This window comes from Chiloscyllium punctatum, chromosome 32 (assembly GCF_047496795.1).
Source record: "Chiloscyllium punctatum isolate Juve2018m chromosome 32, sChiPun1.3, whole genome shotgun sequence".
NCBI lineage: Eukaryota > Metazoa > Chordata > Chondrichthyes > Orectolobiformes > Hemiscylliidae > Chiloscyllium > Chiloscyllium punctatum.
The window spans coordinates 18,497,686-18,510,833 of record NC_092770.1 but is presented as its reverse complement, the minus strand read 5'-3'; the positions used below and the strand labels follow the sequence as shown (position 1 = coordinate 18,510,833).

Sequence of the window (13,148 nt, the reverse complement as noted above, 5' to 3'; positions counted from 1 at the left end):
TTGTTGAGGATTTTGGACACTCTGTGTGAGTTTGGTTGTTCTAAATGCAATAAACTCAAGTTTGAACACACATTGAGGGAAAACATCTTTTAAGATGAAATAGATTTTGGGCTTATTTCAAATAAAGCCAGAATTGAGTCAAATGATTATATTTGGGAGTCTTGTGCCTTTTTAGTGCAAATGCATATTTTTTAATCATTTGATTATGCACAATGGAACGTGTGGACTGTTTAAAAGAACAACTGTCTTGAGTAAATACTTTTACCTTGTCGAGGCACTTTAAGAGTGATGGACTCTCAGCTGACGTTTTTCACCTCGTATGACAGAATAGTGATCTATAGATGAAAATGTTAAAACCAATTGTTGACCATCCAAGTAAAGTTTGTTATTGTACAGCCTTCATCTTCTCTGCTAGCTTATATAACACCTAACGATTAGTAACTGAACTCTACTCAATTTGCAGCTCTACCCATGAGAAGAAAAGTAGAACAAACCTAGTTGTGAAGCAAGGGAGGTACTATCTGAGACACAATACTCTGTCAGAGGACATACCGATTGCAATAATATTCAAGGTAATGATTTAAAAGTTTGCTCTGCTGTCACTATATGTGGTCATTTGAAATCGTACATTTTTGTATTTAGTCAAAGTAAGCAAATGTAAATTGGGTTCTTCGCAAAGAACTGTGTTTGGAAATAAATAGCTTGAGTTTGAATTCGCACATGTGGATCAATTCATTCTACAGCAACCAGTTTTCTATATATTTGATCTTTAGATCCTGACTTCATTAAACTTCTACCTTATCTGAGTGATTTTCTGGGAGCTGTATTTCTGGTTGATTGAATGGACATCAGAGGAGCGATTTGAATGTTATCTGCTCAAATTTGTTGGATTTAAGTGAAAATAAGCTATTAATACATAATGGGCCACTTGTAAGAAGATGTCAAAGTTAAAAATCGCACAACACCAGGTTATAGTCCAACAGGTTTATTCGGAAGCACTAGCTTTTGGAACGCTGCTCTTTCATCAGGTGGAGGTGGAGTATAAGATCATAAGACACAGAATTTATAGCAAAAGTTTACAGTGTGATGTAACTGAAATTATATATTGTAAAAGACCTGGATTGAATACATTAGATTAGATTACGTTACAGCGTGGAAACAGGCCCTTCGGCCCAACAAGTCCACACCGACCCACTGAAGCGCAACCCACCCATGCCCCTACGTTTACCCCTTACCTAACACTACGGGCAATTTAGCATGGCCAATTCACCTGACCTGCACATCTTTGGACTGTGGGAGGAAACCGGAGTACCTGGAGGAAACCCACGCAGACATGGGGAGAACGTTCAAACTCCACACAGTCAGTCGCCTGAGGCGGGAATTGAACCTGGGTCTCAGGCGCTGTGAGGCAACAGTGCTAACCACTGTGTCACCGTGTTTGTTGTTTGTTGAGTCTCTTGTCTTTTAGAATAAAAATGTTGGTTTCAGTTCTTTCATATGTAAATCACAGAACATTTAAAAGTTACATTCTCAAGTGAACTTTAACAATTGGTGTGCTGCCTGAACTGCTGTGCTCTTCCAGCACCACTAATCCAAAGTCTGGTTTCCAGCATCTGCAGTCATTGTTTTTACCTAGTTGATTTTAACCCTACTGCAAATCCTCTTGCAAGGATGCCTGCCTTGAAGAAGTTTTCCTCCTCTCTCTACAAGAATCTCAGGGAGTCTCTCTCCCACTGCAACTCCCCAGGTTATTTCCTCTGCCCTGAAGCTCTTCAACCATGTCGTGAAACAAACTCGGTACCACAGCCACATTTGCTTCCTCAGTGCCTGCCTCCGTAACCAACTCATCCCACACGGACTCCGGACCACCTTTAAACCAGCAGAGTTCGGACCCGAACAGGACAAACAGTACAGACTACTGATTCAAAAACACCAGTAACGGTTCTCCTTCAAGATCCTCCGCTCCACGCTTGCAGCAATGCACCGGCGCCTAACCTCTCTACAGTCAGCCCTGCCTCAGCTGAGGGCCACACACTCTCAGAATTGCAAAGGACCCACTCTGTACTACATCCTCCGGAGAATTCATACTCTCAACAAACAGTATTTCAACTCCATCTCAAACATCAAAAACTGTAAGTACAACAAACTTTTATCTACCCACCTCCATAACCAACGCTCCTCAAACATTCTAGAAGATTCCCCGGCCTCTGGAACTACTTAGAATCCATTAGCCATGCGGCTGGTGCAGCTGCCACCCCCACGCTGATTAACGATGTCGCTTCCGCTCCCATCATGGCCGCTCCCATCATGGCCATTCCATCAACCACTTTAGCCCCTCACAATTCCTCATACATCACACATGACATCACTTCCACCCCTCACATCATCGCTGATGTCACACGCACAGTGACTTCTGCCCCCCCACTGCCATGTTTGCCAACACTTCTGCCCCCACCAACGCCACTCACCTGCATTCTGCTGACACACCCCCCACATATCCCATTGTCACCATTCCCAGCCCCCAGAACCCTGAGGGGAGCACCACCTCTGCTCATGACTCCACCCCCATTCCCCCCACCATCACACCCACTCCAGGTACTGGCTGCGCCCCCACTCCCAGCTCCACACCCACACCAGATCCCAGCTCCCAGCCCTGCCGAGTTTTCACCATCCCTCCAGACCTTCCCCTCACTAAGGACGAACGATCAGTCCTCAGCAAAGGGCTCACTTTCAGCCCCTCCGTCCACGCATCAATGAATTTAATACACGCCGTGATGTCGAACACTTCTTCCGCCTCCGCCTCCGAGCTTACTTTCACAATCAGGACTCCCGCCCATCTTCCGAGGACCCCTTCGCCCACCTCCAACACATTCGAATCCACCTGGACACCCCGCGCTGGCCTATTACCTGCCCTCGATCTCTTCATTTCCAACTGCCGACAGGACATTAACCACCTCAACCTGTCTACCCCCCTCCCTTACTCCAACCTCTCACCCTCACAATGCGCAGCTGTCCAATCCCTCTGCTCCAATCCCAACCTCACCATCAAGCCAGCGGATAAAGGGGGCGCAGTGGTAGTCTGGCGCACTGACCTCTACACCGCTGAAGCCAAACGCCAACTCGAGGACACCTCTTCCTACCGCCCCCTCGACCATGATCCCACCCCCCCATGACCAAACCATCATCTCCCAGACCATACAGAGCCTCATCACCTCAGGAGATCTCCTACCCATAGCTTCCAACCTCATAGTCCAGGAACCCCGCACTGCCCGGTTCTACCTCCTTCCCAAGATCCACAAGCCTGACCACCCTGTCCGACCCATTGTCTCAGCATGCTCCTGCCCCACTGAACTCATCTCTACCTACCTCGACACTGTCCTATCCCCCCTAGTCCAGGAACTCCCCACATACGTTCGAGACACCACCCACGCCCTCCACCTCCTCCAAGACTTCTGTTTCCCCGGCCCCAAATGCCTCGTCTTCATCATGGATATCCAATCCCTCTACACCTCCATCCGCCATGACCAGGGCTTCCAAGCCCTCTGTTTTTTTTCCTCTCCCAACGTCCCCAATAGTACCCTTCCACCGACACACTCATTTGTTAGGCCAAACTGGTCCTCGCCCTTAACAACTTCTCCTTCGAATCCTCCCACTTCCTCCAGACCAAAGGGGTAGCCATGGGCACACGTATGGGCCCCAGCTATGCCTGTCTCTTTGTTGGCTACGTAGAACAGTCGATCTTCCGTAATTACACCGGTACCACTCCCCACCTCTTCCTCCGCTACGTTGATGACTGCATTGGTGCCACCTCATGCTTCCACGAGGAGGTTGAGCAATTCATCAACTTCACCAACACATTCCACCCTGACCTTAAATTTACCTGGACCATCTCTGACACCTCCCTCCCCTTCATGGACCTCTCCATCTCCATTAATGATGACTGACTTGACACTGACATTTTTTACAAACCCACCGACTCCCACAGCTACCTGGATTACACCTCTTCCCACCCTACCTCTTACAAAAATGCCATCCCGTATTCCCAATTCCTCCGCCTCCGCCGTATCTGCTCCCAGGAGGACCAGTTCCACCATAGTCCACACCAGATGGCCTCCTTCTTTAGAGACCGCAATTTCCCTTCCCACCTGGTTAAAGATGCCCTCCAACGTATCTCGTCCTCATCCCGCATCTCCGCCCTCAGACCCCACCCCTCTAACCGTAACAAGGACAGAACGCCCCTGGTGCTCACCTTCCACCCTACCAACCTTCACATAAACCAAATCATCCGCCGACATTTCCGCCACCTCCAAAAAGACACCACCACCAGGGATATATTTCCCTCCCCACCCCTTTCCGCCCTCCGCAAAGACCATTCCCTCCGTGACTACCTGGTCAGGTCCACGCCCTCCTACAACCCACCCTCCAATCCTGGCACCTTCCCCTGCCACTGCAGGAACTGCAAAGCCTGCGCCCACACCACCTCCCTCACCTCCATCCAAGGCCCTAAAGGAGCCTTCCACATCCATCAAAGTTTTACCTGCACATCCACTAATATCATTTATTGCATCTGTTGCTCCCGATGCGGTCTCCTCTACATTGGGGAGACTGGGCGCCTCCTAGCAGAGCACTTTAGGGAACATCTCCGGGACACCCGCACCAATCAACCAAACCGCCCCGTGGCCCAACACTTCAACTCCCCCTCCCACTCTGCCGAGGACATGGAGGTCCTGGGCCTCCTTTACCGCCGCTCCCTCACCACCAGACGCCTGGAGGAAGAACGCCTCATCTTCCACCTCGGAGCACTTCAACCCCAGGGCATTAGTGTGGACTTCAACAGTTTCCTCATTTCCCCTTCCCCCACCTCACCCTAGTTCCAACCTTCCAGCTCAGCACTGTTCCCATGACTTGTCCTACCTGCCTATCTTCTTTTTCACCTATCCACTCCACCCTCCTCCCTGACCTATCACCTTCATCCCTTCCCCCACTCAGCCATTGTACTCTATGCTACTTTCTCCCCACCCCCACCCTCCTCTAGCTTATCTCTCCACGCTTCAGGCTCTCTGCCTTTATTCCTGATGAAGGGCTTTTGCCCGAAATGTAGATTTTGTTGCTCCTCGGATGCTCTTCCAGCATCACTAATCCAAAATCTGGTTTCCAGCATCTGCAGTCATTGTTTTTACCTCCCATCATGTTAGCCCAGATAATGCATTTAAAGTGTGAGCTGCTCTGTGTGAGACTGGTCAGGCTGATTCCAATCTTAAAAAATGGATTTACAGAATCTTGCATGGATTCAAGCAGTTTTTGAGCAAAATAAAATGTAATTCTGCAAGTACAAATTCACCCCACAAACGTGTGTGTGTGTAGTGCAATAGGGTCACCTATAGTGTGACATGAACCCAAGGTCCTGGTTGAGGCCATCCCCTTGGGTACCAAACTTGGTCAGCAGCCTCAGCTCAGCCACTTTGTGTTGTTGCTTGTCCTGAAGTCCGCCTTGGTGGACGGTCACCCAAAGGTCCGAGGTTGATGTCCTGGAACGCTGAAGTGTTCCAGCACTCCTGTCTGTTGATTGTTGAGCGGTGTCCATTCATCCGTTACCATAGCCTCTGCTTGGTCTCGCCAATGTACCATGCCTCCGGGCATCCTTGTCTGCCATGTATGCGATAGGCAACGTTGGTTAAGTCACGTGAGTACCTGCCACGTCCATGTTGGAACAGGCTGTGGGGCTAAATGATGCTCCTCCTGTAATTGTGATGAGGAGGTGCCAAGTGTGTGATGAAGGGAGCTTGGCAAAACTGCTTTTCTCTTTATACGTACGGACTAATATGCTGTGTCTTTCCCACAGTTCTCTGTTTTCATTTGTTTGAAACACTCAGTTGGTGTGCTGGAGTAGAGATTTAAAAGTTCGGGTTGGAAATAATGCTGTGGCTCATGTGTTCACTCCATCAAAAAGTGTGCAAGCATACGAGCAATTATGCAGCAAGTGAATATGTAGCTTTATACCTGCCCGCCTCCAAGACTTCAGAACTTCAGTTTGGGGGAAGCCATTCAGACTTGTGAGCCTGTTCCATCATTCGCTGAAAATGTGACTGACTTGTGGCTTGATTCCATTCACAGGGAGGCAATGGCCTGTGGTGTTATCATTCAACTGTTAATCTGGAGACTCTGGTAATGTTTTGAATGTAGGTTTGCTCGCTGAGCTGAAAGGTTCATTTCCAGACTGAGGTAATGTTCTGGTTCAAGTCCTGCTATGGTAGATGGAATTAAAAGTCTAGTGATAGTAGTTTTTCCTGACAATTAAATTACCATCTTTAGAGAAGGAAACTGCCATCCTTAACTAGCCTGGTCTACATGTGACTCTAAATGCACAGCAATGTAGTTGACTCTCAACTGCCTCCTGGGCAATTAGAGATGAGTAATGAATACTGGACCAGCCAGTGACACCCATGTCCTGTCAATGAATAAAAAAAAAACTGCCTTAAACTAATGTCCTGTTCTACTTTGTCTAGTAAAAACATACTTGACAAAATCTACTGGATTTTTTTTCATGGATGTAACCACCAGAGTTTATTAAAGGCAGTCAGTAGTTTACTTGAACCTCAGGCTTTTGATCAGGTCCCACATAAGAGATTAGCCTGGGATTTAGGGTAGTGTAATGACAGGAATGAAGAATTGGTTGGCAGATAGACAACAAAGAGTGGGGGGAAGAAAGGTCCTTTTCTCATTAGCAGCCACTGACTCGTGGGGTACTGCCAGGATCAGTGCTTGGACCCCAGCTATTCACAATATGTATTAATCCTTTAGATGAGGGAACTAAATATAATATCTCCCAAGTTTGCAGGTGACTCAAATCTGGCTGGGTGGGAGGATGAACTGTGGATGTGGAGAAACTTCAGTGTGAATTGAACAAGTTGAGTGAATGGACACCTGCATGGCAGATGAAGTGTAATGTGGACACATATGAGCTTATCCACTTTGGTAACAAAAACAGAAAAGCAGATGATTATCTGAGTGGCAGTAAGTTTGACCTTGTGTACACCAGTCATTGAAAGTCAGCATGCAGGTGTAGCGGACGCTGAAAATAACAAATTATGTGTTGGCCTTTATAGGAAGAGAATTCTAATACAGAGGACGGATGTCATACTGCAGCTGTACAGGGCCTTGGTGAGACCATACCTGGCATACTGTGTGTAGATTTTGTCACCTTATCTGAAGAAGGCTGTTCTGACTCTGGAGGGAGTGCAATGAAGGTTTACAGATTGAGTCCTGCCATCCCAGGAATATCTACTGAAGAGAGACTGGATTGGTTAGGACTATATTCAGTGGAGTTTAGAATGAGGGGGATTCTAATAAAAACCAAGAAAGTTCTAACTGGTTTGTTCAGGATAAACATAGGAAGGATGTTCTCAATGACTGGGGAGTCCGGAACAATGGTCACAGTTTAAGGATACAGGGTAGGCCATTAAGGACTAAGATGAGAAATTTCTTCACCCAGGGAGTCGGGACCCTGTGGAATTCTCTACCACAAAGTAGAGGCCAAAACATTGAATGTTTTCACGAAGGGGTTAGGTATAGTTCAGAGGACTAAAGGGATCAAAGGTGTATGGAGAAAACGGAAAGATCGTCCTGAGTTGGATGATCAGTCATGATTATGTTGAATGTCGAGCAGGTTCAAAGTGTGAAAAAGTCAATTGCTGTTCCTTTCTTCTGCGTTTCCAAATCTATTTATCACAGTTCAATTAATAATTTTAAATCTATCATCTCAACAAGGAAATTAAATTTAAAAATCAAAAATAAAATCAAAATACTGCAGATGAGAGGTTTAGAATAAATACAGAGTATTGGCGAAACTCAGCAGATGAGGTAGCATCTGTGGAGAAGAAACAGTTAATGTTTTGAGTTCAGAATGACTTTTCCTCCCTTCTGAGGGTGAGTCGCATTGGACTCAACATTCATTCTTTTTCTTTCTCTTTCCACGGATGCTGCCAGATTTAACGTTGAAAGGCTGATTGCTTCAATGAAGTACTGATTTCTGTACTTGTGAAACCAACAACAGTCTAATTTGGGAGCATAACGTTCAATCCTATTGCTTGAGCTATTCAATTCCTTTAACTCCGCTTAATAAAATTCTTGTTTGACTTGATTTGAAAAAACCTTTTATCATAATATGAATGTTTCATTCGGTCAGTTACCAGGAGAGGGCAGTGGTTCCCCATGATATAATGGACCGTGGTGCTGCTAGTGAATATTAACGTCTGTGTGGGAAGACTGTATGGCTCAAAGCAATAGATCATGACTATGTACTGAATTACCTGTCAACCCCTTCTATTCTTTTGCTTGGTTTGCACTTAGAGACTTGAGAAAATGATTTGCCATTAGTTTGCTGAACTTCAATTAAAACCATCATCCTCTAGTACAGCACTTTCTTGTGTAGTTCGGTAATCTATGTAACCTGCTTCTCCCACAATTTGGATAACAATTTATTGCACAGTAAAGCAGGCACAAGTACCGTTTGTTCTGTCATGAAGCATGAAATAAAATAAGTTAAAAGTAATACGAAGAGCAGGAGATTGCCTTTTCTGGGATCTGGTGAAGCTGAGCTGAGAGCTTTCAATTGAGGGACAAACATTGGCTGGTACTTGGGGAAAACTCCCTACCTTGGCCATTGGATCCACTTAGAGAGAAAGAAAAGGTTTAAGGTCTCAGCTACAAGATGACATCCCTGAGTATGCAGCACTCTCTGTTACTTCATTTGAATTTGTGTTTTCTTTTTCCACTATGGAGCGAGGACTTGAGTCCATACACTTCTGACATGGAGCAACAGTGCTAACCAATCAGTCAGAGGTGAACGCCTTCAGTGCAGTGTCAGGTTCCATCCGTCAGTCAGTGTCTTTTTAGCAGCTATTTCTGCCAGCAAAAATCTTTGATAGCCTGTTTAAGTGAAAGCTTTGTTCAGAAAAAATAAAGTTATTATCGTTATTGAATAGAGTTTGATGTGATCATGTAACTTATATAAATGTCTGGCATGGCTCCATAGTAATGCAAAGTTCTCTATTCATTCCTAAGAAATTTTGACCTCTGTACACCTGTCTTAGTTACATGAAGTGCACTCAGTCAGGGTAATCCATCCTTGTTTTGGTGTTAGAAGCCTTGGTGGGACTTTCTCCTCACTTGTATTAATGTGGCAGAGTTCCAGATAAGCTAGTACAAAAACGTTTCGGGACCATCTGGATACCACAGTGAGTTGCCCCCACTGACTACCATCGTGCGGGGCCAGCTTCTGTGAAAGCAGCAGGAAACCAGTTTAGCATTTTCTTGTTTTCGTGCTGGCTTTGAAAACATGTTCTTTGTTATTGTTAAACAGCCTGGCACTAGGTGAGAAGTTTTAAAACAGTTCATATTTGGCACTATAGTAAATGGACAGCTATCAATTGCACTGCATAAAGTTAAATATTGAAAAAGTAATTAAACTTTTGATCATCACATTGCATAAAATAGATCACTATTTTCTCACATTCAGACTAGATTTTGAAGTATAGGTCTGTTTTAATTACATTGCAAATAGGAACAGGAGGAGACTACCTGGCCCTTTAAGCCTGCTGTACCATTTATCCCGATCACGACTGGTTCTCAGCATTCACTGCACATTTTTGCAGAGTGCCCATATCCCTTGATTTTCCCCAAGATTGTTGCAGCACTAAATATTTTCAACAATTTGGCATCCGACTCCTTTGGGGGAAGAGAATGGAGCTGGTGGGTGCACAATGGGCCGAATGGCCTCCTTCTGTACCATCAGAATTCTGCTTATTTCTACAAGCCATTATACGGGTAAAGTGCTTCCCTATTTCACTCCAGAGTCATCAAACTATACAATGACAACTTGCATTTATATATGACCTTCACACTAATACACATCCCAAGGCACTTTAATTTTAAAGCTCTCCTTTTTTACAGTCTTGTTCTCCCAACTGTGGAAAATGTTTCTATCCAATCAAATCATTTTGACATTTCAATAAAATTGTCGCTCACCCTTCTAAACTCAAAAACATAAGATTTCAAGTTTATGCAACCATTTGGCTGATTCCTGTAATGACGGTATTGTCCTTGGAAACATTGAGAAAGAGGGGCTTACGCTTATTAAAATTTTGAAGAATGAAATAAATCAGACATAAAGAGGGGCTTGATAGGATAGAGTCAGAGGATGATTCTGCTCATGTGGTTCCAAAACTAGAGGATGCCTTAAGAATAAGGGGTCTCCCATAGTGAGGCAGAGGAGTTTTTTTTAACTGTGCGTTGTGAATCTGTGGAATTCCCTTTCTCCGATACCACTGTGTAAAATGAGTTGCTGAATATATTTCAGACTGAGTTTGATAAATTTTTGATAGTGTTTTTAAAGCTATGGGGAACAGTTCGGGAAAGTGTAGTTAAGATTGCTGTCAGATCAACCAACTTCTTAACTGAATGGCAGAGCAGCTTTATGGGGATGAGTAGCCTTCTTGTGTTGATCTCACCTTCTAATTTAAGCCTTTTAGTCCTGATATCGATCTAGTTCATCTGACCACCTTCAAGGTGTATGGAAAGAAAGCAGAAAGGTAGTGTTTAGAGCTGTGATCATATTGAATGATGAGCACGCTTGAAGGGCTGAATGACCTACTTCCACTCCTAGTTTTTGTGTTATCTTCACGTTGTGGCTAAATGAACAATTCAAACCTATTGCTGCTGAAAGTCAGAGCTATTGCACTATGTGCTTGAGAAGAAAAGGCAATGGTTGCTCAGAAATAATTTTCACCTCATTGCTCATTTAAAAAGTGGATATATGTTAAAATATATGGAGTTTATTCCCTGAATAACTGGAAAATTAGTCAAAATTCAATTTTATTTCTTTTGTACAATTGACAAAAACCCAAATTTAGAAAATGCAGTTTTCCCAATTACTTGTTTCAGACAGCACAGGAAACATCCTTTGATAAAATTTGAGGAACAATGCCAAAAACAGTGTAGTAGATAGTAATTGTATAGAATCATTGTAACTTCAGCACATAAGGAGACCATTTTTACTTGCTGTTTCTCCCAGATGTTGCATTTTGTTCTGTTACTCAGTAAGCTCCTCATCCTCGTGTTTCTGTCCAACTCCCTTTGAAAATAATTCATGGAATCAGTTTTCACACCCTCTCAAGTCAAGCATCCCAGATTCTGGCAAATCCAAGTGAAAATATTCTCATGTCCTAATTAGATATTTTGTCAATGATTTGAATCTCTGACCTCTGATTCACTTGGCAGATGGAATAATGCCTTCTTTGTCAAAACTCTCATCATCTTAAGATAAATCTTCTAAATTATGAGTTTTAAGTTCTGAAGTTGAGTTGAACTCCGTTGCTTACAATTCAGTCGCAGTTGATTTGTGCTTTTTGTTCTATTCTTAGGTTTTACAGGACTTTTAATTTAATGACCAAAATTGAAATGCAATATCTGAACAGTGAATTTTGAACCTTGTGTAGGATACATACGCTCCTTTATTAATTCGTGGATATCTTTAAAGGCAATTGGTGCTGAGTCCAGTACAGTTACTTGCCAAAGCCAGATGGCATGGAGTGTAAGAGAAACACCAATCTCTGCTCTGAATTCAAGCCACCAACAATGCTTCATTACCATAAGCAAATGTTACCCTGCCGATGGAAAATGCTAATATTGCTGGTGTCTGTCATTCCTATTGTAGGCAATGGGTGTAGAGAGTGATCAAGAGATTGTACAGATGATTGGTACAGAGGACCCAGTGATGTCTGCCTTTGCTCCAAGCCTGGAAGAGTGTCAGAAAGCTCAGATCTTCACCCAGATGCAGGTGTGCCTTTTATAAATTTAAGCTCTTTCAATGTGGATGTTTAACTGCAGCCTCATGGGCTTGGCTATACAGTCAGCTGTTTAAACACAGTGGGGGTAAAAAGAGACTCCTGGACCTTAATAAAGTCTTAAGGCAAGAATGTCTGGTTTGTGATATTTGCTGTTTAGATATTTTAACAATGATTTAACAAAAGCGAGCAAAACCAAACCCCGAATTGTCTAATGTGTTGCAACTCTATAGTGACAGCACTGAACTTACACTATAGTATTCTTACAATATGTAAAATGAAAGTTTGAGGTTAAAGTTCAATAAGCAGAAGTGATGTGCTTGCTCTTAGAAGTATTAATGGAGAGACATTTCTTGTTTTCTTAATCTCGCAGTGACTGTGAAATATGATTACATTTGGCAGATTTAAAAGGGACCTAGGGGGAAACTTGCTCACACAGAGGGTGGTGTGTGTGTGTATGGGACAAACTGTCAGAGGAAATGGCGGAGGCAGATACAATTGCAATATTTAAAAGGCATCTAGGTGGGTGTATGAATAGGAAGGGTTTAGAGAGACATGGACCAAAGGCTAGCAGATAGGCCTAGATTAATTTAGGATATCTGATTAGCATGGACAGGTTGGGCTGAAGGCTCTGTTTCCATGCTGTACATCTCTGACTCTATGATTCTTTTTCCCTTTTGACTTGCAGGCATTAAAGTATATTGGAAACAAAGTGCGCAGACAGCGAATGTGGGGAGGACCGAAAAAAACCAAGATGGAGGAGGCCCGGGAACTGCTTGCATCGACTGTACTTACCCACGTGCCTGTAAGCATCATGTGAGACTGGAGTTGGTTCCACTATTTTTTTAAAATTTCACTTGTGGGATGTGGGTGTCCTTGTTTGGGTCAGCATTTATTGCTTGTCCTGAATTGTCTGTGAGAAAGTGGTGGTGCGTTCTCTTCTTGAACGGCTGCAATCTATATGCTGTAGACCCACAATAACCTGAAGGAGTAAATTCCAGGATTTTAATCCAGTGAGTATCCCAGGCTGTTGAGGGAGGCAAGGGAGGAAGCCTTGTCTCCGAGTAATTTTGAAATCTCCTCTTGCCATATGTGAGGTGCCAGAGGACAAGAGGACTGTGAGCATTGTCCTATTATTAAAAAAGGGAGGAACAAATAGACCAGGAAATTGCAGATCAGTCAGTCTAACCTCAGTGAGTAAGTTATTAGAATGTTGAGGGATAGAGTATATCTGTCCTTGGAGAGACATGTAATAATCGAGGATATTCAGGTTGGAAAAAAAATCAGATATTGTTGGAAATACAA

General features: G+C 43.9%; 1 protein-coding gene across 1 annotated transcript in view; it reads left to right on the top strand.

Annotated features, from left to right (window-relative positions):
- polr3b (polymerase (RNA) III (DNA directed) polypeptide B) overlaps nucleotides 1-13,148 on the top strand; it is a 95,794-nt gene that overhangs the window by 12,715 nt on the left and 69,931 nt on the right. Inside the window, exons 9-11 of the mRNA XM_072551794.1 lie at nucleotides 464-572; nucleotides 11,714-11,836; nucleotides 12,532-12,648. Coding sequence (XP_072407895.1) covers nucleotides 464-572; nucleotides 11,714-11,836; nucleotides 12,532-12,648 — 349 coding nt within the window. The remainder of the gene's footprint in view (nucleotides 1-463; nucleotides 573-11,713; nucleotides 11,837-12,531; nucleotides 12,649-13,148) is intronic.